Here is an 18,041-nt window from a genome sequence, read left to right on the forward strand (position 1 = left end):
TGATGCCAACATGTCAACCACTGCCGGGCGATCAGGAGGCCGCAGGATGGTGACATCACACCTGCTTCCTCCTTCAAATGATTGTTCTGCAATAGAAACTAATACAGAATACATAGTGTCAGCACTCATACATTATATACAAGTCACATATAGCCCTTGTAAAGGAATACATACCGGCAGAAAAACGTTACTTATGGTGAAACAATGGTGCGTTGCTTCATTTGATATATTCTAGTATTCTTCCCCTGGGGGTTCATGTGAAAAACACATATCATAATAAGTATAATGTATTTAGTAACAGTTTCTTATATAGCGCAGCGTATTCCGTTGCGCTTTACAATTGGAACAACAGTAATAGAACAAAACTTGGTAATAACAGACATAGAGGTACAGTAGGAGGGCCCTGCTCACAAGCTTACACTCTATAGGGAAATAGGCATAGATACACAAGGATAGATGCTACCTATTGCATAATGCCAGATTGCAAAGAGTCTCAATGGGCTGTATGATGTCATAGGCAAACGCAGGGTGTGTGCCGGTTGTCCAGAAACCCCCTTCTCTTGGCCAGTGGCTCAAATTATGACAATAGCAATGGTATAAAATAATATTTCTAGAGCTGCTGGGTTGGGAGATATGGTGAGATGAGCGGAGAGGTCGGGTTGGGAGATATGGTGAGATGAGCGGAGATGTCGGGATGGGAGATATGGTGAGATGAGCGGAGATGTCGGGATGAGAGATATGGTGAGATGAGCGGAGATGTCGGGATGGGAGATATGGTGAGATGAGCGGAGATGTCGGGATGGGAGATATGGTGAGATGAGCGGAGATGTCGGGATGAGAGATATGGTGAGATGAGCGGAGATGTCGGGTTGGGAGATATGGTGAGATGAGCGGAGATGTCGGGTTGGGAGATATGGTGAGATGAGTGGAGAGGTCGGGTTGGGAGATATGGTGAGATGAGTGGAGATGTCGGGATGGGAGATATGGTGAGATGAGTGGAGATGTCGGGATGGGAGATATGGTGAGATGAGTGGAGATGTCGGGTTGGGAGATATGGTGAGATGAGCGGAGATGTCGGGATGGGAGATATGGTGAGATGAGTGGAGAGGTCGGGTTGGGAGATATGGTGAGATGAGTGGAGAGGTCGGGTTGGGAGATATGGTGAGATGAGCGGGGATGTCGGGTTGGGAGATATGGTGAGATGAGTGGAGAGGTCGGGATGGGAGATATGGTGAGATCAGTGGAGAGGTCGGGTTGGGAGATATGGTGAGATGAGCGAAGATGTCGGGTTGGGAGATATGGTGAGATGAGCGGAGAGGTCGGGAGATATGGTGAGATGTGCAGAGAGGTCGGGATGGGAGATATGGTGAGATGAGCGGAGATGTCGGGATGGGAGATATGGTGAGATGAGTGGAGATGTCGGGATGGGAGATATGGTGAGATGAGCGGAGATGTCGGGTTGGGAGATATGGTGAGATCAGTGGAGAGGTCGGGTTGGGAGATATGGTGAGATGAGCGGAGATGTCGGGTTGGGAGATATGGTGAGATGAGCGGAGATGTCGGGTTGGGAGATATGGTGAGATGAGTGGAGATGTCGGGTTGGGAGATATGGTGAGATGAGTGGAGATGTCAGGTTGGGAGATATGGTGAGATGAGTGGAGATGTCGGGTTGGGAGATATGGTGAGATGAGCGGAGATGTCGGGTTGGGAGATATGGTGAGATGAGTGGAGATGTCGGGATGGGAGATATGGTGAGATGAGTGGAGAGGTCAGGTTGGGAGATATGGTGAGATGAGCGGAGATGTCGGGTTGGGAGATATGGTGAGATGAGTGGAGAGGTCGGGTTGGGAGATATGGTGAGATGAGTGGAGAGGTCAGGTTGGGAGATATGGTGAGATGAGCGGAGATGTCGGGTTGGGAGATATGGTGAGATGAGCGGAGATGTCGGGTTGGGAGATATGGTGAGATGAGCGGAGATGTCGGGTTGGGAGATATAGTGAGATGAGCGGAGATGTCGGGTTGGGAGATATGGTGAGATGAGCGGAGATGTCGGGTTGGGAGATATGGTGAGATGAGCGGAGATGTCGGGTTGGGAGATATGGTGAGATGAGCGGAGATGTCGGGTTGGGAGATATGGTGAGATGAGCGGAGATGTCGGGTCGGGAGATATGGTGAGATGAGCAGAGATGTCGGGATGAGAGATATGGTGAGATGAGTGGAGATGTCGGGTTGGGAGATAGGGTGAGATGAGTGGAGATGTCGGGTTGGGAGATATGGTGAGATGAGTGGAGATGTCGGGTTGGGAGATATGGTGAGATGAGCGGAGATGTCGGGTTGGGAGATATGGTGAGATGAGTGGAGATGTCGGGATGGGAGATATGGTGAGATGAGTGGAGATGTCGGGTTGGGAGATATGGTGAGATGAGCGGAGATGTCGGGATGAGAGATATGGTGAGATGAGCGGAGATGTCGGGATGAGAGATATGGTGAGATGAGCGGAGAGGTCGGGTTGGGAGATATGGTGAGATGAGCGGAGATGTCGGGATGGGAGATATGGTGAGATGAGCGGAGATGTCGGGTTGGGAGATATGGTGAGATGAGTGGAGATGTCGGGATGGGAGATATGGTGAGATAAGTGGAGAGGTCGGGTTGGAAGATATGGTGAGATGAGTGGAGATGTCGGGATGGGAGATATGGTGAGATGAGTGGAGATGTCGGGTTGGGAGATAGAGTGAGATGAGCGGAGATGTCGGGTTGGGAGATATGGTGAGATGAGTGGAGATGTCGGGATGGGAGATATGGTGAGATCAGTGGAGAGGTCGGGTTGGAAGATATGGTGAGATGAGCGGAGATGTCGGGTTGGGAGATATGGTGAGATGAGCGAAGATGTCGGGTTGGGAGATATGGTGACATGAGCGGAGAGGTCGGGTTGGGAGATATGGTGAGATGAGCGGAGAGGTCGGGAGATATGGTGAGATGTGCGGAGAGGTCGGGATGGGAGATATGGTGAGATGAGCGGAGATGTCGGGATGGGAGATATGGTGAGATGAGCGGAGAGGTCGGGTTGGGAGATATGGTGAGATGAGCGGAGAGGTCGGGAGATATGGTGAGATGTGCGGAGAGGTCGGGATGGGAGATATGGTGAGATGAGCGGAGATGTCGGGATGGGAGATATGGTGAGATGAGCGGAGATGTCGGGATGGGAGATATGGTGAGATGAGCGGAGATGTCGGGATGGGAGATATGGTGAGATGAGCGGAGATGTCGGGATGGGAGATATGGTGAGATGAGCGGAGATGTCGGGATGAGAGATATGGTGAGATGAGCGGAGATGTCGGGATGGGAGATATGGTGAGATGAGTGGAGATGTCGGGTTGGGAGATATGGTGAGATGAGCGGAGATGTCGGGTTGGGAGATATGGTGAGATGAGCGGAGATGTCGGGTTGGGAGATATGGTGAGATGAGCGGAGATGTCGGGTCGGGAGATATGGTGAGATGAGTGGAGATGTCGGGTTGGGAGATATGGTGAGATGAGCGGAGATGTCGGGATGAGAGATATGGTGAGATGAGCGGAGATGTCGGGATGGGAGATATGGTGAGATGTGCGGAGATGTCGGGTTGGGAGATATGGTGAGATGAGTGGAGATGTCGGGTCGGGAGATAGGGTGAGATGAGTGGAGATGTCGGGTTGGGAGATATGGTGAGATGAGCGGAGATGTCGGGTTGGGAGATATGGTGAGATGAGCGGAGATGTCGGGTTGGGAGATAGGGTGAGATGAGCGGAGATGTCGGGTCGGGAGATATGGTGAGATGAGCGGAGATGTCGGGTCGGGAGATATGGTGAGATGAGCGGAGATGTCGGGTTGGGAGATATGGTGAGATGAGCGGAGATGTCGGGTTGGGAGATATGGTGAGATGAGCGGAGATGTCGGGTCGGGAGATATGGTGAGATGAGTGGAGATGTCGGGTTGGGAGATATGGTGAGATGAGCGGAGATGTCGGGTTGGGAGATATGGTGAGATGAGTGGAGAGGTCGGGTTGGGAGATATGGTGAGATGAGTGGAGATGTCGGGATGGGAGATATGGTGAGATGAGCGGAGATGTCGGGTTGGGAGATATGGTGAGATGAGCGGAGAGGTCGGGTTGGGAGATATGGTGAGATGAGTGGAGAGGTCGGGTTGGGAGATATGGTGAGATGAGCGGAGATGTCGGAATGGGAGATATGGTGAGATGAGTGGAGATGTCGGGTCGGGAGATATGGTGAGATGAGTGGAGATGTCGGGTTGGGAGATATGGTGAGATGAGCGGAGTGGTCGGGTTGGGAGATATGGTGAGATGAGTGGAGAGGTCGGGTTGGGAGATATGGTGAGATGAGTGGAGATGTCGGGATGGGAGATATGGTGAGATGAGCGGAGAGGTCGGGTTGGGAGATATGGTGAGATGAGTGGAGAGGTCGGGTTGGGAGATATGGTGAGATGAGCGGAGATGTCGGAATGGGAGATATGGTGAGATGAGTGGAGAGGTCAGGTTGGGAGATATGGTGAGATGAGTGGAGATGTACGTTGGTGCAGTTTGTTTAATGGCCTTGTACGTAAATAAAAGTATTTTATATTGAAAATGCTAGAATACCAGTAACCACTGGAGGGACTCCACAGCCAAATGAGAGGAAGATTAGCCTCGCAGCTGCAGTCAGAATGGATTGTAGTGGTGAGAGTCTATGTTTGGGAAGACCAGTCAGGAGACTATTACAATAATCAATGCGGGAGATGATGAGAGTGTGAATTAGAATGTTTGCTGTGTCTTGTGTAAGATAAAGTAATGCACAGGTGTGTCGCATGGGTACAAAGCAGATCGCTGCTCAGCGATGGGTTTGTGCGACAGATTACGTTCGCACAGCCGATCGCAAGGATATTGACAGGAAGAAGGCGTTTGTGTGTGGCAACTGACCGTTTTCTGGGAGTGGTTGGAAAAAGGCAGGCGTGTCCAGGCGTTTGCAGGGCGGGTGTCTGACATCAATTCCGGGCCCAGACAGGCTGAAGTGATCGCAGCGGCTGAGTAAGTTCTGGGCTGTTTGTACAGCTCTGCTACACATGCACACTTGCAATACACTCCCCTATGGACAGCGGCTATGTGAACGCAGGACTGTAAAAAAAAACCCTAGCGAGCGATCAGGGCTGAATTAGGACCTATGTGCATAACCCGGGTGTAATAGACAATAATAATGAATATGAATTTATACAGAAATAGAGTATATGAGTAAAATCTGCATTTTATTATCTATTCTTTCCAGCTGACATGTGGCGGATATCAGTATCCTCAAACCGCTTGTTTAATGGAGGATTGCAGATGTCAGAACCCGGGGATTGAACGTCAAATCTTTGATCTAAATGTTCCTTTATCAACAAGAGCCGATATAAACTACTGCTTAAGTATAGACGTGCTGGACACTGCACCATTCACCTGGGGAGTTACATCATTCCGCAACTGCCTGGAAGGTAAGAGAGCAATGTGCAGTGACTGACATACAGGAACCCTGGTGTGTGTGACAGCTGCAATGCCGTACTGAGAGCAATGTACAGTGACTGACATACAGGAACCCTGGTGTGTGTGACAGCTGCAATGCCGTACTGAGAGCAATGTACAGTGACTGACATACAGGAACCCTGGTGTGTGTGACAGCTGCAATGCCGTACTGAGAGCAATGTGCAGTGACTGACATACAGGAACCCTGGTGTGTGTGACAGCTGCAATGCCGTACTGAGAGCAATGTACAGTGACTGACATACAGGAACCCTGGTGTGTGTGACAGCTGCAATGCCGTACTGAGAGCAATGTGCAGTGACTGACATACAGGAACCCTGGTGTGTGTGACAGCTGCAATGCCGTACTGAGAACAATGTACAGTGACTGACATAAAGGAACCCTGGTGTGTGTGACAGCTGCAATGCCGTACTGAGAGCAATGTGCAGTGACTGACATACAGGAACCCTGGTGTGTGTGACAGCTGCAATGCCGTACTGAGAACAATGTACAGTGACTGACATACAGGAACCCTGGTGTGTGTGACGGTTGCAATGCCGTACTGAGAACAATGTGCAATGACTGACATACAGGAACCCTGGTGTGTGTGACAGCTGCAATGCCGTACTGAGAGCAGTGTGCAGTGACTGACATACAGGAACCCTGGTGTGTGTGACAGCTGCAATGCCGTACTGAGAACAATGTACAGTGACTGACATAAAGGAACCCTGGTGTGTGTGACAGCTGCAATGCCGTACTGAGAGCAATGTGCAGTGACTGACATACAGGAACCCTGGTGTGTGTGACAGCTGCAATGCCGTACTGAGAACAATGTACAGTGACTGACATACAGGAACCCTGGTGTGTGTGACGGTTGCAATGCCGTACTGAGAACAATGTGCAATGACTGACATACAGGAACCCTGGTGTGTGTGACAGCTGCAATGCCGTACTGAGAGCAATGTACAGTGACTGACATACAGGACCCTGGTGTGTGTGACAGCTGCAATGCCGTACTGAGAACAATGTACAGTGACTGACATACAGGAACCCTGGTGTGTGTGACGGTTGCAATGCCGTACTGAGAACAATGTGCAGTGACTGACATACAGGAACCCTGGTGTGTGTGACAGCTGCAATGCCGTACTGAGAGCAATGTGCAGTGACTGACATACAGGAACCCTGGTGTGTGTGACAGCTGCAATGCCGTACTGAGAGCAATGCGCAGTGACTGACATACAGGAACCCTGGTGTGTGTGACAGCTGCAATGCCGTACTGAGAGCAATGCGCAGTGACTGATATACAGGAACCCTGGTGTGTGTGACAGCTGCAATGCCGTACTGAGAGCAATGTGCAGTGACTGACATACAGGAACCCTGGTGTGTGTGACAGCTGCAATGCCGTACTGAGAGCAATGCGCAGTGACTGACATACAGGAACCCTGGTGTGTGTGACAGCTGCAATGCCGTACTGAGAACAATGTACAGTGACTGACATACAGGAACCCTGGTGTGTGTGACAGCTGCAATGCCGTACTGAGAGCAATGTGCAGTGACTGACATACAGGAACCCTGGTGTGTGTGACAGCTGCAATGCCGTACTGAGAGCAGTGCGCAGTGACTGACATACAGGAACCCTGGTGTGTGTGACGGCTGCAATGCCGTACTGAGAGCAATGCGCAGTGACTGACATACAGGAACCCTGGTGTGTGTGACAGCTGCAATGCCGTACTGAGAGCAGTGCGCAGTGACTGACATACAGGAACCCTGGTGTGTGTGACGGCTGCAATGCCGTACTGAGAACAATGTACAGTGACTGACATACAGGAACCCTGGTGTGTGTGACAGCTGCAATGCCGTACTGAGAGCAGTGTGCAGTGACTGACATACAGGAACCCTGGTGTGTGTGACAGCTGCAATGCCGTACTGAGAGCAATGTGCAGTGACTGACATACAGGAACCCTGGTGTGTGTGACAGCTGCAATGCCGTACTGAGAGCAATGCGCAGTGACTGACATACAGGAACCCTGGTGTGTGTGACAGCTGCAATGCCGTACTGAGAGCAATGCGCAGTGACTGACATACAGGAACCCTGGTGTGTGTGACAGCTGCAATGCCGTACTGAGAGCAGTGTGCAGTGACTGACATACAGGAACCCTGGTGTGTGTGACAGCTGCAATGCCGTACTGAGAACAATGTACAGTGACTGACATACAGGAACCCTGGTGTGTGTGACGGTTGCAATGCCGTACTGAGAACAATGTGCAATGACTGACATACAGGAACCCTGGTGTGTGTGACAGCTGCAATGCCGTACTGAGAGCAGTGTGCAGTGACTGACATACAGGAACCCTGGTGTGTGTGACAGCTGCAATGCCGTACTGAGAACAATGTACAGTGACTGACATAAAGGAACCCTGGTGTGTGTGACAGCTGCAATGCCGTACTGAGAGCAATGTGCAGTGACTGACATACAGGAACCCTGGTGTGTGTGACAGCTGCAATGCCGTACTGAGAACAATGTACAGTGACTGACATACAGGAACCCTGGTGTGTGTGACGGTTGCAATGCCGTACTGAGAACAATGTGCAATGACTGACATACAGGAACCCTGGTGTGTGTGACAGCTGCAATGCCGTACTGAGAGCAATGTACAGTGACTGACATACAGGACCCTGGTGTGTGTGACAGCTGCAATGCCGTACTGAGAACAATGTACAGTGACTGACATACAGGAACCCTGGTGTGTGTGACGGTTGCAATGCCGTACTGAGAACAATGTGCAGTGACTGACATACAGGAACCCTGGTGTGTGTGACAGCTGCAATGCCGTACTGAGAGCAATGTGCAGTGACTGACATACAGGAACCCTGGTGTGTGTGACAGCTGCAATGCCGTACTGAGAGCAATGCGCAGTGACTGACATACAGGAACCCTGGTGTGTGTGACAGCTGCAATGCCGTACTGAGAGCAATGCGCAGTGACTGATATACAGGAACCCTGGTGTGTGTGACAGCTGCAATGCCGTACTGAGAGCAATGTGCAGTGACTGACATACAGGAACCCTGGTGTGTGTGACAGCTGCAATGCCGTACTGAGAGCAATGCGCAGTGACTGACATACAGGAACCCTGGTGTGTGTGACAGCTGCAATGCCGTACTGAGAACAATGTACAGTGACTGACATACAGGAACCCTGGTGTGTGTGACAGCTGCAATGCCGTACTGAGAGCAATGTGCAGTGACTGACATACAGGAACCCTGGTGTGTGTGACAGCTGCAATGCCGTACTGAGAGCAGTGCGCAGTGACTGACATACAGGAACCCTGGTGTGTGTGACGGCTGCAATGCCGTACTGAGAGCAATGCGCAGTGACTGACATACAGGAACCCTGGTGTGTGTGACAGCTGCAATGCCGTACTGAGAGCAGTGCGCAGTGACTGACATACAGGAACCCTGGTGTGTGTGACGGCTGCAATGCCGTACTGAGAACAATGTACAGTGACTGACATACAGGAACCCTGGTGTGTGTGACAGCTGCAATGCCGTACTGAGAGCAGTGTGCAGTGACTGACATACAGGAACCCTGGTGTGTGTGACAGCTGCAATGCCGTACTGAGAGCAATGTGCAGTGACTGACATACAGGAACCCTGGTGTGTGTGACAGCTGCAATGCCGTACTGAGAGCAATGCGCAGTGACTGACATACAGGAACCCTGGTGTGTGTGACAGCTGCAATGCCGTACTGAGAGCAATGCGCAGTGACTGACATACAGGAACCCTGGTGTGTGTGACAGCTGCAATGCCGTACTGAGAGCAGTGTGCAGTGACTGACATACAGGAACCCTGGTGTGTGTGACAGCTGCAATGCCATACTGAGAGCAATGTGCAGTGACTGACATACAGGAACCCTGGTGTGTGTGACAGCTGCAATGCCGTACTGAGAGCAATGTGCAGTGACTGACATACAGGAACCCTGGTGTGTGTGACAGCTGCAATGCCGTACTGAGAGCAGTGTGCAGTGACTGACATACAGGAACCCTGGTGTGTGTGACGGCTGCAATGCCGTACTGAGAGCAATGCGCAGTGACTGACATACAGGAACCCTGGTGTGTGTGACAGCTGCAATGCCGTACTGAGAACAATGTACAGTGACTGACATACAGGAACCCTGGTGTGTGTGACAGCTGCAATGCCGTACTGAGAGCAGTGTGCAGTGACTGACATACAGGAACCCTGGTGTGTGTGACAGCTGCAATGCCATACTGAGAGCAATGTGCAGTGACTGACATACAGGAACCCTGGTGTGTGTGACAGCTGCAATGCCGTACTGAGAGCAATGTGCAGTGACTGACATACAGGAACCCTGGTGTGTGTGACGGCTGCAATGCCGTACTGAGAGCAATGCGCAGTGACTGACATACAGGAACCCTGGTGTGTGTGACAGCTGCAATGCCGTACTGAGAGCAGTGTGCAGTGACTGACATACAGGAACCCTGGTGTGTGTGACAGCTGCAATGCCGTACTGAGAACAATGTACAGTGACTGACATACAGGAACCCTGGTGTGTGTGACAGCTGCAATGCCGTACTGAGAGCAATGCGCAGTGACTGACATACAGGAACCCTGGTGTGTGTGACAGCTGCAATGCCGTACTGAGAGCAGTGTGCAGTGACTGACATACAGGAACCCTGGTGTGTGTGACAGCTGCAATGCCGTACTGAGAGCAATGTGCAGTGACTGACATACAGGTACCCTGGTGTGTGTGACAGCTGCAATGCCGTACTGAGAGCAATGTACAGTGACTGACATACAGGAACCCTGGTGTGTGTGACAGCTGCAATGCCGTACTGAGAGCAATGCGCAGTGACTGACATACAGGTACCCTGGTGTGTGTGACAGCTGCAATGCCGTACTGAGAGCAGTGAGTAGTGACTGACATACAGGAACCCTGGTGTGTGTGACAGCTGCAATGCCGTACTGAGAGCAGTGAGTAGTGACTGACATACAGGAACCCTGGTGTGTGTGACAGCTGCAATGCCGTACTGAGAGCAATGTACAGTGACTGACATACAGGAACCCTGGTGTGTGTGACGGCTGCAATGCCGTACTGAGAGCAATGTGCAGTGACTGACATACAGGACCCTGGTGTTGGTGACAGCTGCAATGCTGTACTGAGAGCAATGTGCAGTGACTGACATACAGGTATCCTGGTGTGTGTGTGACAGCTGCAATGCCGTACTGAGAGCAATGTGCAGTGACTGACATACAGGAACCCTGGTGTGTGTGACAGCTGCAATGCCGTACTGAGAGCAATGCGCAGTGACTGACATACAGGAACCCTGGTGTGTGTGACAGCTGCAATGCCGTACTGAGAACAATGTACAGTGACTGACATACAGGAACCCTGGTGTGTGTGACAGCTGCAATGCCGTACTGAGAGCAATGCGCAGTGACTGACATACAGGAACCCTGGTGTGTGTGTGACAGCTGCAATGCCGTACTGAGAGCAATGTGCAGTGACTGACATACAGGAACCCTGGTGTTGGTGACAGCTGCAATGCCGTACTGAGAGCAATGCGCAGTGACTGACATACAGGAACCCTGGTGTGTGTGACAGCTGCAATGCTGTACTGAGAGCAATGTGCAGTGACTGACATACAGGAACCCTGGTGTGTGTGACAGCTGCAATGCCGTACTGAGAGCAATGTGCAATGACTGACATACAGGAACCCTGGTGTGTGTGACGGCTGCAATGCCGTACTGAGAGCAATGTGCAGTGACTGACATACAGGAACCCTGGTGTTGGTGACAGCTGCAATGCCGTACTGGGAGCAGTGAGTAGTGACTGACATACAGGAACCCTGGTGTGTGTGACAGCTGCAATGCCGTACTGAGAGCAATGTGCAGTGACTGACATACAGGACCCTGGTGTTGGTGACAGCTGCAATGCTGTACTGAGAGCAATGTGCAGTGACTGACATACAGGAACCCTGGTGTGTGTGACAGCTGCAATGCCGTACTGAGAGCAATGTGCAGTGACTGACATACAGGAACCCTGGTGTGTGTGACAGCTGCAATGCCGTACTGAGAGCAATGTGCAGTGACTGACATACAGGAACCCTGGTGTGTGTGACAGCTGCAATGCCGTACTGAGAGCAATGTACAGTGACTGACATACAGGAACCCTGGTGTGTGTGACGGCTGCAATGCCGTACTGAGGGCAATGTACAGTGACTGACATACAGGAACCCTGGTGTGTGTGACGGCTGCAATGCAGTACTGAGAGCAATGTACAGTGACTGACATACATGACCCTGGTGTGTGTGACAGCTGCAATGCCGTACTGGGAGCAATGTGCAGTGACTGACATACAGGAACCCTGGTGTGTGTGACAGCTGCAATGCCGTACTGAGGGCAATGTACAGTGACTGACATACAGGGACCCTGGTGTGTGTGACAGCTGCAATGCCGTACTGAGAGCAATGTGCAGTGACTGACATACAGGAACCCTGGTGTGTGTGACAGCTGCAATGCCGTACTGAGGGCAATGTACAGTGACTGACATAAAGGAACCCTGGTGTGTGTGACAGCTGCAATGCCGTACTAAGGGCAATGTACAGTGACTGACATACAGGAACCCTGGTGTGTGTGACAGCTGCAATGCCGTACTGGGAGCAGTGAGTAGTGACTGACATACAGGAACCCTGGTGTGTGTGACAGCTGCAATGCCGTACTGAGGGCAATGTACAGTGACTGACATAAAGGTACCCTGGTGTGTGTGACAGCTGCAATGCCGTACTGAGGGCAATGTACAGTGACTGACATACAGGAACCCTGGTGTGTGTGACGGCTGCAATGCAGTACTGAGAGCAATGTACAGTGACTGACATACAGGAATCCTGGTGTGTGTAACAGCTGCAATGCCGTACTGAGAGCAATGTACAGTGACTGACATACAGGAACCCTGGTGTGTGTGACGGCTGCAATGCCGTACTGAGAGCAATGTGCAGTGACTGACATACAGGAACCCTGGTGTGTGTGACAGCTGCAATGCCGTACTGAGAGCAATGTACAGTGACTGACATACAGGAACCCTGGTGTGTGTGACAGCTGCAATGCCGTACTGAGAGCAATGTACAGTGACTGACATACAGGAACCCTGGTGTGTGTGACAGCTGCAATGCCGTACTGAGGGCAATGTACAGTGACTGACATAAAGGAACCCTGGTGTGTGTGACAGCTGCAATGCCGTACTGAGGGCAATGTACAGTGACTGACATACAGGAACCCTGGTGTGTGTGACAGCTGCAATGCCGTACTGAGGGCAATGTACAGTGACTGACATAAAGGAACCCTGGTGTGTGTGACAGCTGCAATGCCGTACTGAGGGCAATGTACAGTGACTGACATAAAGGAACCCTGGTGTGTGTGACAGCTGCAATGCCGTACTGAGGGCAATGTACAGTGACTGACATAAAGGAACCCTGGTGTGTGTGACAGCTGCAATGCCGTACTGAGAGCAATGTACAGTGACTGACATAAAGGAACCCTGGTGTGTGTGACAGCTGCAATGCCGTACTGAGAGCAATGCGCAGTGACTGACATACAGGAACCCTGGTGTGTGTGACAGCTGCAATGCCGTACTGAGAGCAATGTACAGTGACTGACATAAAGGAACCCTGGTGTGTGTGACAGCTGCAATGCCGTACTGAGGGCAATGTACAGTGACTGACATACAGGAACCCTGGTGTGTGTGACAGCTGCAATGCCGTACTGGGAGCAGTGAGTAGTGACTGACATACAGGAACCCTGGTGTGTGTGACAGCTGCAATGCCGTACTGAGGGCAATGTACAGTGACTGACATACAGGAACCCTGGTGTGTGTGACGGCTGCAATGCAGTACTGAGAGCAATGTACAGTGACTGACATACAGGAATCCTGGTGTGTGTAACAGCTGCAATGCCGTACTGAGAGCAATGTACAGTGACTGACATACAGGAACCCTGGTGTGTGTGACGGCTGCAATGCCGTACTGAGAGCAATGTACAGTGACTGACATACAGGAACCCTGGTGTGTGTGACAGCTGCAATGCAGTACTGAGAGCAATGTACAGTGACTGACATACAGGAACCCTGGTGTGTGTAACAGCTGCAATGACGTACTGAGAGCAATGTGCAATGACTGACATACAGGAACCCTGGTGTGTGTGTGACAGCTGCAATGACGTACTGAGAGCAATGTGCAGTGACTGACATACAGGAACCCTGGTGTGTGTGACAGCTGCAATGCAGTACTGAGAGCAATGTACAGTGACTGACATACAGGAACCCTGGTGTGTGTAACAGCTGCAATGACGTACTGAGAGCAATGTGCAATGACTGACATACAGGAACCCTGGTGTGTGTGTGACAGCTGCAATGACGTACTGAGAGCAATGTGCAGTGACTGACATACAGGAACCCTGGTGTGTGTGACAGCTCTAATGCAGTACTGAGAGCAATGTGCAGTGACTGACATACAGGAACCCTGGTGTGTGTGACAGCTGCAATGCCATACTGAGAGCAGTGTGCAGTGACTGACATACAGCAACCCTGGTGTGTGTGACAGCTGCAATACCGTACTGAGAGCAGTGTGCAGTGACTGACATACAGGAACCCTGGTGTGTGTGACAGCTGCAATGCCGTACCGAGAGCAGTGTGCAGTGACTGACATACAGGAACCCTGGTGTGTGTGACAGCTGCAATACCGTACTGAGAGCAGTGTGCAGTGACTGACATACAGGTACCCTGGTGTGTGTGACAGCTGCAATACCGTACTGAGAGCAGTGTGCAGTGACTGACATACAGGAACCCTGGTGTGTGTGACAGCTGCAATGCCGTACTGAGAGCAGTGTGCAGTGACTGACATACAGGTACCCTGGTGTGTGTGACAGCTGCAATACCGTACTGAGAGCAGTGTGCAGTGACTGACATACAGGAACCCTGGTGTGTGTGACAGCTGCAATGCCGTACTGAGAGCAGTGTGCAGTGACTGACATACAGGAACCCTGGTGTGTGTGACAGCTGCAATGCCGTACTGAGAGCAATGTACGGTGACTGACATACAGGAACCCTGGTGTGTGTGACGGCTGCAATGCCGTACTGAGAGCAATGCGCAGTGACTGACATACAGCAACCCTGGTGTGTGTGACAGCTGCAATGCCGTACTGAGAGCAGTGTGCAGTGACTGACATACAGGAACCCTGGTGTGTGTGACAGCTGCAATGCCGTACTGAGAGCAGTGTGCAGTGACTGACATACAGGAACCCTGGTGTGTGTGACAGCTGCAATGCCGTACTGAGAGCAATGCGGTGTGTGTGACAGCTGCAATGCCATACTGAGAGCAATGTACAGTGACTGACATACAGGAACCCTGGTGTGTGTGACGGCTGCAATGCAGTACTGAGAGCAATGTACAGTGACTGACATACAGGAACCCTGGTGTGTGTGACAGCTGCAATGCCGTACTGAGAGCAGTGTGCAGTGACTGACATACAGGAACCCTGGTGTGTGTGACGGCTGCAATGCCGTACTGAGAGCAGTGTGCAGTGACTGACATACAGGAACCCTGGTGTGTGTGACAGCTGCAATGCCGTACTGAGAGCAGTGTGCAGTGACTGACATACAGGAACCCTGGTGTGTGTGACGGCTGCAATGCCGTACTGAGAGCAGTGTGCAGTGACTGACATACAGGAACCCTGGTGTGTGTGACGGCTGCAATGCAGTACTGAGAGCAGTGTGCAGTGACTGACATACAGGAACCCTGGTGTGTGTAACAGCTGCAATGACGTACTGAGAGCAATGTACAGTGACTGACATACAGGAACCCTGGTGTGTGTGACGGCTGCAATGCCGTACTGAGAGCAATGTACAGTGACTGACATACAGGAACCCTGGTGTGTGTGACAGCTGCAATGCCGTACTGAGAGCAGTGTGCAGTGACTGACATACAGGAACCCTGGTGTGTGTGACGGCTGCAATGCCGTACTGAGAGCAGTGTGCAGTGACTGACATACAGGAACCCTGGTGTGTGTGACAGCTGCAATGCCGTACTGAGAGCAATGTACAGTGACTGACATACAGGAACCCTGGTGTGTGTGACAGCTGCATTGCCGTACTGAGAGCAATGTACAGTGACTGACATACAGGAACCCTGGTGTGTGTGACAGCTGCATTGCCGTACTGAGAGCAATGTACAGTGACTGACATACAGGAACCCTGGTGTGTGTGACAGCTGCAATGCCATACTGAGAGCAATGTACAGTGACTGACATACAGGAACCCTGGTGTGTGTGACAGCTGCATTGCCGTACTGAGAGCAATGTACAGTGACTGACATACAGGAACCCTGGTGTGTGTGACAGCTGCAATGCCGTACTGAGAGCAATGCACAGTGACTGACATACAGGAACCCTGGTGTGTGTGACAGCTGCAATGCCGTACTGAGAGCAATGTACAGTGACTGACATACAGGAACCCTGGTGTGTGTGACAGCTGCAATGCCGTACTGAGAGCAATGTACAGTGACTGACATACAGGAACCCTGGTGTGTGTGACAGCTGCAATGCAGTACTGAGAGCAATGTACAGTGACTGACATACAGGAACTCTGGTGTGTGTGACAGCTGCAATGCCGTACTGAGAGCAATGTACGGTGACTGACATACAGGACCCTGGTGTGTGTGACGGCTGCAATGCCGTACTGAGAGCAATGCGCAGTGACTGACATACAGCAACCCTGGTGTGTGTGACAGCTGCAATGCCGTACTGAGAGCAATGCGCAGTGACTGACATACAGGAACCCTGGTGTGTGTGACAGCTGCAATGCCGTACTGAGAGCAGTGTGCAGTGACTGACCTACAGGAACCCTGGTGTGTGTGACAGCTGCAATGCCGTACTGAGAGCAATGCACAGTGACTGACCTACAGGAACCCTGGTGTGTGTGACAGCTGCAATGCCGTACTGAGAGCAGTGTGCAGTGACTGACATACAGGAACCCTGGTGTGTGTGACGGCTGCAATGCCGTACTGAGAGCAGTGTACAGTGACTGACATACAGGAACCCTGGTGTGTGTGACGGCTGCAATGCCGTACTGAGAGCAATGCGCAGTGACTGACATACAGGAACCCTGGTGTGTGTGACAGCTGCAATGCCGTACTGAGAGCAGTGTGCAGTAACTGACATACAGGAACATTGGTGTGTGTGACAGCTGCAATGCCGTACTGAGAGCAATGTACAGTGACTGACATACAGGAACCCTGGTGTGTTTGACAGCTGCAATGCCGTACTGAGAGCAATGTGCAGTGACTGACATACAGGAACCCTGGTGTGTGTGACAGCTGCAATGACGTACTGAGAGCAATGTGCAGTGACTGACATACAGGAACCCTGGTGTGCGTGACAGCTGCAATGACGTACTGAGAGCAATGTGCAGTGACTGACATACAGGAACCCTGGTGTGTGTGACAGCTGCAATGACGTACTGAGAGCAATGTGCAGTGACTGACATACAGGAACCCTGGTGTGTGTGACAGCTGCAATACCGTACTGAGAGCAATGTACAGTGACTGACATACAGGAACCCTGGTGAGTGTGACGGCTGCAATGCCATAATGAGAGCAGTGTACAGTGACTGACATACAGGAACCCTGGTGTGTGTGACAGCTGCAATGCCGTACTGAGAGCAATGTGCAATGACTGACATACAGGACACTGGTGTGTGTGACAGCTGCAATGCCGTACTGAGAGCAATGTGCAGTGAGTGACATACAGGAACCCTGGTGTGTGTGACAGCTGCAATGCCGTACTGAGAGCAGTGTGCAGTAACTGACATACAGGAACCCTGGTGTGTGTGACAGCTGCAATGCCGTACTGAGAGCAATGTACAGTGACTGACATACAGGAACCCTGGTGTGTGTGACAGCTGCAATGCCGTACTGAGAGCAATGTGCAGTGACTGACATACAGGAACCCTGGTGTGTGTGACAGCTGCAATGCCGTACTGAGAGCAATGTACAGTGACTGACATACAGGAACCCTGGTGTGTGTGACAGCTGCAATGCCGTACTGAGAACAATGTGCAATGACTGACATACAGGAACCCAGGTATGTGTGACGGCTGCAATGCCGTACTGAGAGCAGTGTGCAGTGACTGACATACAGGACCCTGGTGTGTGTGACAGCTGCAATGCCGTACTGAGAGCAATGTACAGTGACTGACATACAGGAACCCTGGTGTGTGTGACAGCTGCAATGCCGTACTGAGAGCAATGTACAGTGACTGACATATAGGAACCCTGGTGTGTGTGACAGCTGCAATGCCGTACTGAGAGCAATGTACAGTGACTGACATATAGGAACCCTGGTGTGTGTGACAGCTGCAATGCCGTACTGAGAGCAATGTACAGTGACTGACATACAGGACCCTGGTGTGTGTGACAGCTGCAATACCGTACTGAGAACAATGTGCAATGACTGA

The 18,041-nt window shown here is 51.5% G+C and overlaps 1 protein-coding gene and 1 long non-coding RNA gene across 2 annotated transcripts in view; one reads left to right on the plus strand and one right to left on the minus strand.

The window, feature by feature from the left end:
• The window catches only part of LOC135050442 (uncharacterized), a 73,447-nt gene that overhangs the window by 42,207 nt on the left and 13,199 nt on the right, over positions 1–18,041 (minus strand). The window contains exon 2 of the long non-coding RNA XR_010241612.1: positions 175–245. This is a non-coding gene — a long non-coding RNA (uncharacterized LOC135050442). The remainder of the gene's footprint in view (positions 1–174; positions 246–18,041) is intronic.
• The window catches only part of LOC135050441 (tyrosinase-like), an 87,106-nt gene that overhangs the window by 13,190 nt on the left and 55,875 nt on the right, over positions 1–18,041 (plus strand). Inside the window, exon 2 of the mRNA XM_063956930.1 lies at positions 5,292–5,496. Within this exon, the coding sequence (XP_063813000.1) occupies positions 5,292–5,496 (205 nt within the window). The remainder of the gene's footprint in view (positions 1–5,291; positions 5,497–18,041) is intronic.

Source organism: Pseudophryne corroboree, chromosome 2 (genome assembly GCF_028390025.1).
Source record: "Pseudophryne corroboree isolate aPseCor3 chromosome 2, aPseCor3.hap2, whole genome shotgun sequence".
NCBI lineage: Eukaryota > Metazoa > Chordata > Amphibia > Anura > Myobatrachidae > Pseudophryne > Pseudophryne corroboree.